This window comes from Rhamphochromis sp. 'chilingali' (assembly GCF_963969265.1).
Source record: "Rhamphochromis sp. 'chilingali' genome assembly, chromosome: 19".
Lineage (NCBI taxonomy): Eukaryota > Metazoa > Chordata > Actinopteri > Cichliformes > Cichlidae > Rhamphochromis > Rhamphochromis sp. 'chilingali'.
The window spans coordinates 15,532,690-15,544,566 of NC_137946.1; the positions used below are offsets into that span (position 1 = coordinate 15,532,690).

At 43.8% G+C, this 11,877-nt stretch overlaps 2 protein-coding genes across 3 annotated transcripts; both read left to right on the plus strand.

The window, feature by feature from the left end:
* The first annotated feature begins 3,938 nt into the window (after positions 1 to 3,938).
* Positions 3,939 to 7,134, plus strand: LOC308387288 (leucine-rich repeat-containing protein 31-like). 2 transcript variants are annotated; one of them, XM_080867237.1, is made up of 7 exons: positions 3,939 to 4,010; positions 4,107 to 4,290; positions 4,560 to 4,655; positions 5,419 to 5,521; positions 5,847 to 6,011; positions 6,136 to 6,291; positions 6,565 to 7,134. In XM_080867237.1, exons 3-7 carry the CDS (start codon positions 4,638 to 4,640, stop codon positions 7,020 to 7,022), a joined length of 900 nt encoding a protein of 299 aa, XP_080723363.1. In that variant the 5' UTR covers positions 3,939 to 4,010; positions 4,107 to 4,290; positions 4,560 to 4,637; the 3' UTR covers positions 7,023 to 7,134. The 2 variants fall into 2 exon arrangements, with proteins under 2 accessions (XP_080723363.1, XP_080723364.1); XM_080867238.1 differs by lacking the exon at positions 4,560 to 4,655 and having other exon boundaries at positions 6,565 to 7,133.
* A 3,224-nt stretch (positions 7,135 to 10,358) lies between these two features.
* On the plus strand, positions 10,359 to 11,430 carry LOC308387289 (kinesin-like protein KIF1B). The gene is made up of 4 exons (XM_080867239.1): positions 10,359 to 10,384; positions 10,479 to 10,624; positions 10,803 to 10,984; positions 11,077 to 11,430. Exons 1-4 carry the CDS (start codon positions 10,363 to 10,365, stop codon positions 11,090 to 11,092), a joined length of 366 nt encoding a protein of 121 aa, XP_080723365.1. The 5' UTR covers positions 10,359 to 10,362; the 3' UTR covers positions 11,093 to 11,430.
* Positions 11,431 to 11,877: the final 447 nt, after the last annotated feature.

The following is an 11,877-nucleotide window of genomic DNA, read 5'->3' on the forward strand; positions in this document are numbered from 1 at the left end:
TTCTCAACCCCGAGGCAAGTTATTGAAATGGCAACGGGAGGAAACAACCCGGCAAAATAACACATGACAGCGAGATAAATTTATATTGGCATGTGTATTCAGAGTGTTACCACTATTCTAGGATTTCTATTGTCAGAATAATATTTGTGACTTTAGACCTTTATTTAAACTGTAGACTTGCTTGAACTTAAGAAAGTAGAAGGTTGGTTTGTTATGCTTCGAGGTTGGATTTTATTAATGAAAACATTAAAGGGAAAAATGTTAACAAGCAAACAAACCTTACTAAAAATGTTCATGTTATTCATTGCATTATACAACATAGTGAAGAAAGCTGCAAGCTTGACTAAAATTCAAGTATTAGAGAGCTCCATTAGCATCTAGTCTGGCTTCACTCTACAAGCCAGGACAGGTTTGCGTGACTGGAGGCTCAGACTGTGTATGCAACCCATAAAACTGGATGGAGCATTGTTTGACATATAATATTAATTCAGCAGTGGAGTTCTCTGCCAGGGCATGACTGACATTTATGAACATCGCTGTGAGGCATTTTATCACTCTTGGAGCCATATAGAAAATATTGCAGCTCCTCTCCCTGTCAGATAATGGCACTAATTTCACCAGCATGGTTTAAACCTCTGTGACTGCTGAAGGGCAAGAATTACTGGTTCTTTGTGCGTCTTAATCCTTACCAAATAATGAGAAAAAGTCTGTCATTTTTCACGGCTTATAATTCAAAAGGTGGGCTTTTTCAAACCCCACATTAAAACAAATGTTTCTTTTTTTGGCATGTATTCATTTATTTATTTATTTTTGATGCATCATTCCAAAGTAGTTATGCAATATAGAAAAACATCTGCAATGAGGTAACCAAGAAGGTCACCAAGGGACAGTCGCCATGGCATTTTGTCCTGATTGTGTCAAGAGCGTGGCTGTAAGCATAAAGGAAGAAAAATTCCATCCATCCATTCGCTTCCGCTTATCCTTTTCAGGGTCGCGGGGGTCACTGGAGCCTATCCCAGCTGTCATAGGGCAAGAGGCAGGGTACACCCTGGACAGGTCGCCAGTCTATCGCAGGGCTAACACATAGGGACAGACAACCATTCGCACTCACATTCATTTGCACATTCACACCTAGTGACAATTTGGATTATCCAATTAGAGGCTTGTTGCTACCTAGTTAGCGATGCTACACACCTGTTACTGTGTATTTTTCAATGATTCAGCACTCCTTGGATTTTTAGACAGTAATGAGATCATGTGCACACTCCACAGAGGTCCAGAGTCCAAATGTGACCTCTAGCACCAAACGCTTGCTGCAGCTGTTGGTGTCAGAGGTGACGCACAAGGTATCAGGTTTTCTGTGTGATTACTTTTTCATATAGGACCAAGTATGTTTGGATAGCGTTTTGCCCTTGAAAACTGCTGTTGAATATTAGACATTGTTGTCTAATGTTATAAATGTATTGATGTGAAAGGTGTAAGTGTGACAAATATGGAATAAGATAGGAAATCAGAAAGGAGGCAAATACTTGTTCACGGGGCTATAGTCTGTAAATGGTCTTCTTTTGGCTATAGTAGATCTTTTACTTGTTCCTTTTTTAATTGTTTGTTAAAATAGTTTTTTCGATCATATTGAGTATAGAGGAATGCAACTGTGAGCTTTAGCAATTAGCCCGTTTCAACAGGACCGTGATCCCGATGTGTGAGACAGCAGGGTGCTGCCACTGGTGTTGTAATGTGTGATTTAGTTCCTCCTAACATTTCAGTTTTCTTCCAGTATCTATCCTCTGTGATTACTGGCTCTTTAGACAGATTTAATAGAAGTGTGTGAGCTATTGGCTCAGTATAAAGGGTCAGTAGTGTTTTCATGTCACCTATCCATCCTCCATTTAGTCACCCAAAGCATGTAGTAAATACTGCTCACTTTTATTCATCTTCTCTTAAATCCAGAAAAATTCCCACTTGTTAACGTTGAGTGTGTGTGTGTGTGTGTGTGTGTGTGTGTGTGTGTGTGTGTGTGTGTGTGCGTGTGTGCGTGTGCGTGTGTGTGTGTGCGTGTGTGTGTGTGTGTGCCAGTTGCAGCCTCCAAGTTGAACACCATCACCAAATCCAACCTGGGTCAGTGTGTCAGCAAGTACGACCTGCTGGTCTGGTTTGAGATCAGCGAGCTGGAGCCCACTGGAGAGTGAGTATCCATCTGGAGTGTTATATTCACGCACAAGCTTTAAAGGAACCATAAAAATGATCTCCAGGAAGAATATTATAAGTTGGGATGTTGTGTCACCTCCTCCCTCCATGCACAGGTACATCCCAGCCATCGTGGATCACAGTGGAGGCCTGCCCTGTCATGGTACCTACCTGCTGCACCAGGTACAGGATTGGTGCACATGTTGTTTCCTTATTACTCACACAGTGGTAACTGCTTCCTTTGTACACAGTTGAATATCTTCTTTTAAAGCGTAATGTTGCTCTAGCTGTGCTCACTGTGATCCTGAGCTCCTGTTATGTTTGCTGCAGGGGATCCAGCGGAGGATCACAGTGACCCTCATCCACGAGAAAGGCAGCGAGCTCCATTGGAAAGATGTTCTTGAGCTGGTTGTAGGTGAGCAGCCTGCCTTTAGGGTCTAGTCGTGCTATACCTCTGTGTAGAAAACAAAACCCCAAAGCACCGAAACAATGTTTTATAGTGTTTGTGTGCTTTTGATAGAGGAAGACAGGACAGAACATCATTAAAGGGATTTGACTTTGTGAGATCACCCTGAAAACGCACCACTCGGTTCACTCTGAGATATTTTCAGTCTGGAAAGATGAATCTGTCGGGCTTCAGGCTGCTTCTCACTTTAAGCAGTTCATGCTGTAGCTGATGGACCAAAAATGACATTTGATATTTTAGACATTCAGCTGCTGACTCTGAAGCCAACAGGCTCTTGAGTGTGGATGATTGTGTTGGTACTGGATGCTGTGATCAAACAGCTGTTCTGATCTGTCTTCATTCATGCCTGTTGTTATTAAGCCTCCTAAGCTCCAAACCAGTAAAAGCAATCTTTGGAGGCAACACCCTTTTTAGTACTTTGCTGTATTTGTTTGTGATTGTGTGACACTGAACCACAGTGCTATGTATATCCTCTGTAACACTCAGACGTTTCCAGATCAGTGTTTCCCCCTCAGCTGTTTCTCACTATAGAGTCTTTCCTCTGTAACAATGAGGCACCAGCAGAGCATATCTGGCTCCCAGTCTGTGGCTGATAGTGCCCCCTGCTGTTAATAACAGGAACAGTGTAACCTTGTATGGAGCTCATAGTGATGGTCTGAAGATTGCTGCTGCAAGGCAGTAATTTGTATCCATGTGTGCTGTCTATTCTGAGCATATGCAGTTATGTGAGCTCTCAGGTTTTATGTATCAGGACATAATTAAAAACAATCAGGTCCTTAGTAGGTCTTAATATGAGGTAAATGCAACCTCAGATGAACAGCACAGAACACATTATACCAGGTCATTATTTATTTAACACACACTGAGCCGAAATTCAGATGTTTCAAAAACTAAGACATCCAAGACTATTTCCATAATTATTTAAGAGGGTCAGTATTAGCCAAGTGCTAATCAAGTGCACTAGATCATCAGTAAGTGTAACCACTACTGTCAGTTTGCTGGTGTGGCGTATTCAGGTAAGTGGTAACATACTGAGGAGGAGAGAAGCAGTTGTTGATACCCATGAATGTGGGAAGGCTTTGAAGTCGATCATTTTACAGCAAGAAAGATTATTCGCAAGTTAAAAAATCAAAGATTATCTTATATCTTATCTAACTATGAAGATGATGTTCTGGATAATCTCTACATGGACTTTTGGTATGTGTTTTACTATAGAAGATGATCAGTAATCTGTCTCATTCTCAGGTTTTGCAGCTAAACTCATCTGATTTATAACTTATTTACAGATAATCTGGGATGGAACAGATGTTGACCTGGATCCTCAAACTCCTGGAAAGCCACTGACAGGTCAAAATAAGTAAGCATATAAAACATGAAGTGTTTGTGAGGTTCATCTGCAGCACCTTTGTCTCTGTGAAATGTTTGCTAATTTAACATTTTCCCTCCTAAACAGGAAGGAGTTTGTGGAGGCCTATGTGAATCATGCCTTCAACACATCAGTGGAGAATCTGTTCCAGGAGTTCAAGCGAGGCTTCTTCCTGGTGTGTGAGCAGGATTTGGTGAGGCTGTTTTGACCAGAGGAGCTGCAGGGAGTGCTGGTCGGCCAGGACGTGCATGACTGGGAAAAGTTCAAACAGGTACAGTCAGCCAAACAGACACAGGCTGTAGTTTCACAGCTGTCCTGTAGCACAATAACTGTGTACTGCATACTGTCAAAAGCATTCAGTCGGCTGCTTTAACACAAATATGAACTTGAGTCACATCTCAGTCTTAATCCAGACTTTTGTATGATAGTATAATATAATAGTCAGCCCACCCTTCGCAGCTATAACTGCTTCCACTCTTCTGGGAAAGCTTTCCACAAGGTTTAGGTGTGTTTATGGGAATTTTTTGACTATTCTTCCAGAGGTGCATTTGTGGTGTCAGACACTGACGTTGGAGGAGAAGGCCTGGCTCACAGTTGCTGCTCTAATTCATCCCAAAGATGTTCTATCAGGTTGAGGTCAGGACTCTGTGCAGGCTAGTCCAGTTCTTCTACACCAAACTCACTCATCCATGTCTTTATGGACCTTGTATTGTGCACTGGTGCCCAGCCATGTGCACACATGCCCACACTTTACACTTGGCACAGTGCAGTCAGACAAGTACTTCTGGCAACCACCAAACCCTGACACATCCATCGGATTGCCAGTCAGAGAAGTGTGATTCGTCACTCCAGTAAACACATCTCCACTGCTTTAGAGTCCAGTGTTGAGATGCTTAAATCACTCCATCTGACGCTTTGCATTGTGTTTGTCAGTGTAAGGCTGGGATGCAGCTGCTCAGCCATGGAAACCAATGAAGTTTGGACATCTGTAACAACAGCAGACTGCAGATATTGGTGACTTAAGTGCACTATGAGCCTTAGCATCAGCTGACTAGCTGTCATTTCCAATTACTTCCACTTTGTTATAATATCACTAACAGCTGACTATGGAATATTTAATAGCGAGGAAATTTCATGACTGGACTTGTTGCACTGGTGCATCCTATCACATTACCATGCTGGAATTCATTCAGTTCCTGAGAGCGACTCGTCCTTTCACACATGTTTGTAGAAGTAGTCTGCATGCCTAGGTGCTTGATTTAATACACCTGTGTCCATGGAAGTGATTGGAACACATTAATTGAATGATTTGGATGTGTTAGGGAATACTTTTGGCAACATAGTGTATGCCTGACCTTACAAACTCTATGATTATAACAGTCATTTTCACTGTTTTCAGAACACAAGTTATGGTTGGAGATATCATGACCGCCACCCCACCATACAGATGTTTTGGGAGGTATTTGATGAACTAACTGAAGAGCAGAGGAAAGATGTCCTTCGTAAGTACTTGCTGAAGCCTCCATTATGATATGTTACTGAAATCACACTGTATCATATAAAACATTAGATTTTTCTGCGCTTTACCAAGATACATTAGAGAGCAGCATTGTTCTGATTAATATACTGTAAAGCTGCTTCTAGCTGGTGGACTGAGCCGCCTCACCTTTCACCTGGCTCACATCACACACCTGGAGAGACTCGACCTCCACCTGTGTTGCCTCACGCGAGATGATCTAGAGGCTCTGAGTCAGTTGCTACCAATCTCACACGCCGGACACTAATCGCATGCTCGCTGCAGCAGTCATGTGACTCGTTGTTTTCCAGTCCAGGTGCTGCCCTCTCTCACTGCACTGACCGAGCTTGATGTGTCATCCAATAAGGAAGTGGGAGGTGTGGTCCACCTGCTGGTCTCCGCCCTCCCTGCGACACAAATGAGGAGGCTGCCATTCAACAGCTGCTACATGAGCAACGAGTCCTTCACTGCTCTGGGTAACACACACACACACACACACACACTTGTTTATTTATAGAAGTTTTCCTTCAAGTCATTCTCCCTGAATACCTCTTCCACCCTCTAGCCTGAAATGGTGAAAACTTTGTGTTTATGCATCAGCCCTGGCGGTGTCCTATCTGCGCACGGTGGATATTTCCTGGTGTAAAGTGGTTGGCGGTCACTTGGCGCTCCTGCTGGATGCTCTGCAGCCATCAGTCGTCAGCGAGCTCCGTCTTTGCAGCTGCGAGCTCACCACTGATGACATGCAACATCTGGGTAACTAACACACAATGACATTATACTTTTTCTTTTTTGGTCTGTAGTGGATCATTAGGCTGCATAAATGTATATTAAGACAAGTAAAGCCTGAAGGAAATTGATATTTCTTTCATTTATTTCATGCTGCCAGCATCTGTAGCTGTCGTATAAAACAAAACAATGAAACTATTCGGTGTTATTTTTGTCTCCATCAGAAACATTGTGAACAAAACAGTAAAGTGAACAGGCATAAAGTGATCAGTTATCAATGGGTCCTCTTCCTCTGTGCAGCTGCCGTGTGCAGACGGGGCTGTCTCTCCTCACTCCGTGCACTGGATCTGTCCTACAACAGCTTGGTGGGAGACAACGGTTGGTGCAGTCTGTTTGCAGCAGGAGGTCTGGGCTCTCTGGAAGACGTGGATGTCAGTTTGCGACCTTCAACCTCTGCTCCGTGCTCAGCCTGGCTGCCCGCTCTGCTCCGAGCTCTGCCTCAAATGCCGGCGCTGGCTCGACTGGCCATGCAGAGGTGGACAGCTGACTGTCAGGAGAGAGAGCAGCTGAGGTACTGTCTGAAAAAGAGGAGCGTCCTGCTGGAAAGGGATCCAGATTTACAAGACACATCATCAACATGTAAAGGGAACAGTCAGGAGAGCCTAGAAGACAGTCAGCCTGAGGAGATTGGAGCGGACCGCACTGGAATTTACTGTCAAAGAGCGACCCACTTTGTTGCTTTATTATTATTTTTTTAAGTCTCTGTTACCACAAGAAGGTCAGTGTTGACGTCAGCTGCATCACGTCTGATGTAAACTGTGTCACACGTGATGGTTTCAGGGAATACTGGGAACTTACAGAGTTAAGCACAGCTGGTGTGGGTTATCATATTTGTCGTCTCTCACCTTAGCTGCAGGGTCTGGGTCTTTCGAATGCAGCAGTCCTAACACTTGAGACACACATGCCGAGAAGTGGGGATACCTGGAAATGGACAAAGGCTTTCAGCAGAGTTTTAAAGCAGCTATTCAGGAAAAGAGCTGTGAATTATCTGCATACCTTGTTAGGTAATCAGCTATTTTGGGGTTCTTTAACAAATCAACCAAAAGGTCGACTGAGTATTTTCTCGTCAGAGTACCTTCACCGTTCACGATGATGTTGAGCACAAGCTGGAGCGTTTGATGGATGTTCTTTGCATCAAAGAGCTACGAGGAAATCCCAGAGAGTAGAGACAGGATATTATGTGAATCAGCATGAATGTTGTTTGTTGTTCAACAGATAAAAACAAGAAGAGAAAATAGAAACAAAGTAAAAAAGGAACAATTGTTTCTGCTGTTAAGAAAAAAAAATTGAGTCATGGCAGAGACCTGCAGAAGTCTTGAGTCTCATTTGATGACATTTTGTCAGATTGCCTTGTAATAAAAAAAAAACAAAACTGTTTTTTGAGCAAAAGTTCTCCAGGTTTTTTTGGAGTTCTTTCAAAGTTTTCTTATTTTTGGATGTTAGCTGCTTTTTCACTCTTTTTCAGTCCAGTCTGTGCATCTGAACATTTACAGAAAGATTTCTTTGTTTCGTCTTTAGACACTTTGTTAAACGCAGATCCCAGCAGAGTTCACCTACCTTCTCTCCAACCTTCTCAGGTTTTGTGGATATTATACATGGTTATGCTGAGGATATGTCGGCTACTTTCCACTGGAAATGCCTTTTGGTTAAACTGTCAGCGAGGAATTTGCACTGTTACATTTTTATATAACTTTAATGCAAAAAAAACAGCTGCTTGTTTAAGTGAAAATACACTGATGGGGTTTTTTTCTATTCATGAACAGGAGTGTGATCAGTTTAATAAAAGAAAAAATAACCATAACCAAGATATGAGGGGAAATCTTGGACAAATACAAGCAGACTGGAGCAGCCAGCGTTCAAAACACCGACGTTCAAGGTAACAGAAGGTTCCCGAGCCACATCCACCCAGCTGGTTTCTGTGTTTCTTGTGTATTTGTGTACACTGTGACTTCATGGCTGTCTTGGGCTCCAGCTCTTGTTTTGGTGTCTCATTAATTTGATTTAATGTCCTGCTTAGTGATAACATCACTCTTGGCCTCCCTGCACTGGCTTCCAATTGAATTTAGGATTCATTTTAAAGTTCTTTTATTGGTTTTTAAATCTTTAAATGGTCTGGCACCTGCTGAAGCCCTATGTCCCCACTCGTTCGCTCCGGTCAGCTGAGCAGCTGTTGCTCTCAGTCCCCAAATCACGGCTGAAACTGAGAGGAGACCGAGCGTTCTCTATCGTGGCTCCTAAGCTTTGGAATAATCTTCCTCTTCACATTAGGCAATCGACATCAGTGCTGGTTTTTAAATCCAGATTGAAAAAGCATTTTTATTCACTGGCTTTTGACTCAGTGGTTGACTGACTTGTATTTTATTGTTTTTCGCTATGTTTATTATTGTATCGTATTTATTATTCTTATGGTATCTATTATGTTTCTATTGTTCAGCAGTTTGGTCAGCCTTGTGTGTTTTTAAAGTGCTATATAAATAAACAATGATGATGATGATGAACATAGTAACGTGTGTTGGGTTGCTCTGTCTTCAGACTCTGTCACGGTCCTGGGTCTCCTGACCCAGCGTTTTTAGTTCTTTGTGATTTTCGTATTATTGTACTTGTGTGTGATTTATTCTATGGCTGCTAGTTTTGATCCCTTGCCCTTCATGTCTCCCTGTGTGCCCCTTTGTGTATCTGTGAGCCCTCGTCTCTCCTTATGTTTTATTCCATGCTTCCCCTGCCCATTATGTCTAAGTTCTCCCCGTGCTCTCTCTTCCCCCTGTGTGCCCTCTATGTATTTATGAGCCCTCGTCCCCTTTCGTGTTTATTCCGTGTCTCCCCTGCCCGTTACGTTGGTGTTCTACTCGTGCTCTCTCTCCTCTGTACTTCCTGTTTCACCTCTCCCGTCAGTGTTCAGTTCACCCCGCCCTGTCTCGTTATGATTATCAGTGTCACCTGTGTTCCCCGTGTGTTCCCACTCCCCTCGTTAACCCTCTGTGTATTTCTGTCTGCGTCTCCCTCTGTTCAGCGTGACGTCGTCCCTCATGCCGTGTGTGGATCTCCCTGTGTCTCTCTGTGAGTTCTTAGTTTGTGGTTTCCCAGTTTAGTTTAGTTTGTATATTTGTTCTGCCAGCGAATAAAGCTGAGTTTTGAGTTCATTCCCTCGTGCCTGTGAGTCCTGCATTTTGGGTCCTACTCCTGCCTGCCGCACGGCGATTCATGACAGACTCACTGTCAGACTGATTAGACAGTGAGTCTGAAGGTGAGAGTCCTCACTGCCCACGCCTGTCTTTGGGTCTGACCAACACCGTTTCCTGTGTGTCATTCCCCCCTCGCCTTCCCCCCATCCGTCCTGTCTGCACTGACCTCTCCAATAAAGACAAAAGGCCTCATTTTCTGAAACTCTTCCTATCCCATCACCTTGCGAAGAATCACTTCACCATGTTGATTAATAAGGACGGTGGGAATGGTTTGAAGTCTCGTCACAGAAAATGTGCCAAAGGCAAAGAATCTGAGCTTGAAATAAAATGAAATGAAAGATCAGCCCCACACAGGGGTTAAATTCAGATGGAAACTCTTATCACACAAAGAGAACAAGCGAATAAATATATCTGAGTGTGGCCCCTCGACTGTCACAGTGTAGCTGACATTTGATCTTATCATGTGTTAAAGCTATTTTAATTACTGAAGAGAACCAGTGTCAAACTCAGCCCAAGTATGGTTGTACGTTAATCCTTAAAGCAACAACGTTTTTAAAGTTGCAGCGTCATTTTTACACCACACCTAAAATCCCACTAATCGTCCGGGCTCTTCACCCTATGACCACACGCTGGGGTATCTAACACCACATGACCCAAATGGAAACTATGTCAGCTGAAAGAAACCCATCGAAATGTGCAACACTTAAAACTTTGCCTGATTGGAGCATGGCTTCAAATACAGCCCTGAAAACAGACAGGCGGTCGTTGGCATTTCGTTACAAAGTTTCCTTGTTCAAAACTTCTGCTTCATTATAGCAACCGAGTGACTGGGATCTACGAGCTGAGCTTGTGTAAGATGTCTGACACTGGAAGCCCAGGTGAGCGGCCATGAAACATGTTTAAAGAACGGCAGCTGTTTTATCATAATTCTGTGGAGAGCTTCATCCTAATGAGGGCTCATGTCCTGAGCAGGGATGCAGAGGAGGAGGAGGAAGGTCCTGGACACATCAGTGGCTTATGTGCGTGGAGAGGAGAACCTGGCCGGCTGGAGGCCCAGAGGAGATAGCCTCATCCTAGAGCACCAGTGGGAGCTGGAGAAGATGGAGCAGCTGCAGGAGGTGGGGCCTTAAAAGATTCATAAAGAAATAAATCTGTTTAATATCGTAGAGGGAAAAATGACTTTTCAGCTCAAAGACCAAAGTGCTATTCTAAAAAGTCTTTTCTTAGAGTACAGACTTTACATGACTAACCTCCCCTCTTCTCCCCACCTCACATTCGCCCCCATCTTTCGTCCAGGTGGAAAAGACCCGTCACCTTCTGGGAGAGGCGGCTCCCGTGGGAACAGCTCCCACCACCAAGTCCCTGAGTGAGTCTCTGTCCCCCAGCGTGAGCTCCGGCACTCTGTCCACATCCACCTCCGTCTCCTCGCAGATCTCCAGCACCACCTTTGAAAGCGTGAGAAGGAGCTGGCCACCAAGGTGAGAAAAACGTGGGCTTAGTGGGCGTTCTTGTTGCTGCCTTCTTCCTTCTCTGCTCGGAGCTGATCGGTCTTGTTCCTGTTGTGTTGTAGTGCCTGCGCCTTCTGACACACACCTTCAATACTGAATACAAGCAGCTGGTGAACAGCATCAGTGACTGCAAGGTGAGAAATAATATAAGGTGAAGAAATGCGACCAGGGTGAGTAATGCCATATTAACCCAAATACTGTCACTATGACATGTGTCTCACAGACCAAATGTAAGTCGACACTCATGTTCTCTAGTTCAAGCAGAAATGATGTGGATCGATTCAAATTCCTGAGCCTGGATGATTTCAGCTGGAAACAAACCAACTCTGCTTCTTCCTCAGAAAAACAAGCGCTCTCTTAAAAAAATAAATAAATGAATAAAATCTCTTCTTTTCAGATCTGTTGTGTCCAAGAAGGGTTTTCTAAGCTTCGTGGAGCCTCGCTCTAACTCATGGGGGAAGCATTTTGTGGTTGTTCGCCGGCCCTACGACTTCATCTACAACAGCGACCAGGACCCCGTGGAGCGAGGCGTCCTCAACCTCTCCACAGCACAGGTGGAATACAGCGAAGACCAGCAGGCCATGCTTAAGGTTTGAGGCAGGATAGAGAAAGGCTGGATGTAACACGTTTGTCTTTTAATGAGAATTCATTCAAATTGTTTTGGTGCACGTTGATTGATGAAATGGCAAATGGACTGGGATTTATCATTTGAATGAACATGAATATAATGTGATGTTTTCTTTTCAGACGCCCAACACATTTGCAGTGTGCACAAAACATGGAGGCATCCTCCTGCTGGCCAACAACGAGAACGACATGAACGACTGGCTGTACGCTTTTAATCCTCTGCGAGCAGGAACGAT

Excerpts from the sequence above, each read along its gene's own strand:
- LOC308387288 (XM_080867237.1), top strand. Across the intron at positions 5,522-5,846 it reads GCAGAGGAAAGATGTCCTTC|TCCAGGTGCTGCCCTCTCTC; the intron begins GTAAGTACTTGC and ends GTTGTTTTCCAG. Across the intron at positions 6,292-6,564 it reads TGATGACATGCAACATCTGG|CTGCCGTGTGCAGACGGGGC; the intron begins GTAACTAACACA and ends TCCTCTGTGCAG.
- LOC308387289 (XM_080867239.1), top strand. The coding sequence starts at position 10,363 with ATGTCTGACACTGGAAGCCCAG. Across the intron at positions 10,385-10,478 it reads GTCTGACACTGGAAGCCCAG|GGATGCAGAGGAGGAGGAGG; the intron begins GTGAGCGGCCAT and ends TGTCCTGAGCAG. Across the intron at positions 10,625-10,802 it reads AGATGGAGCAGCTGCAGGAG|GTGGAAAAGACCCGTCACCT; the intron begins GTGGGGCCTTAA and ends TCTTTCGTCCAG.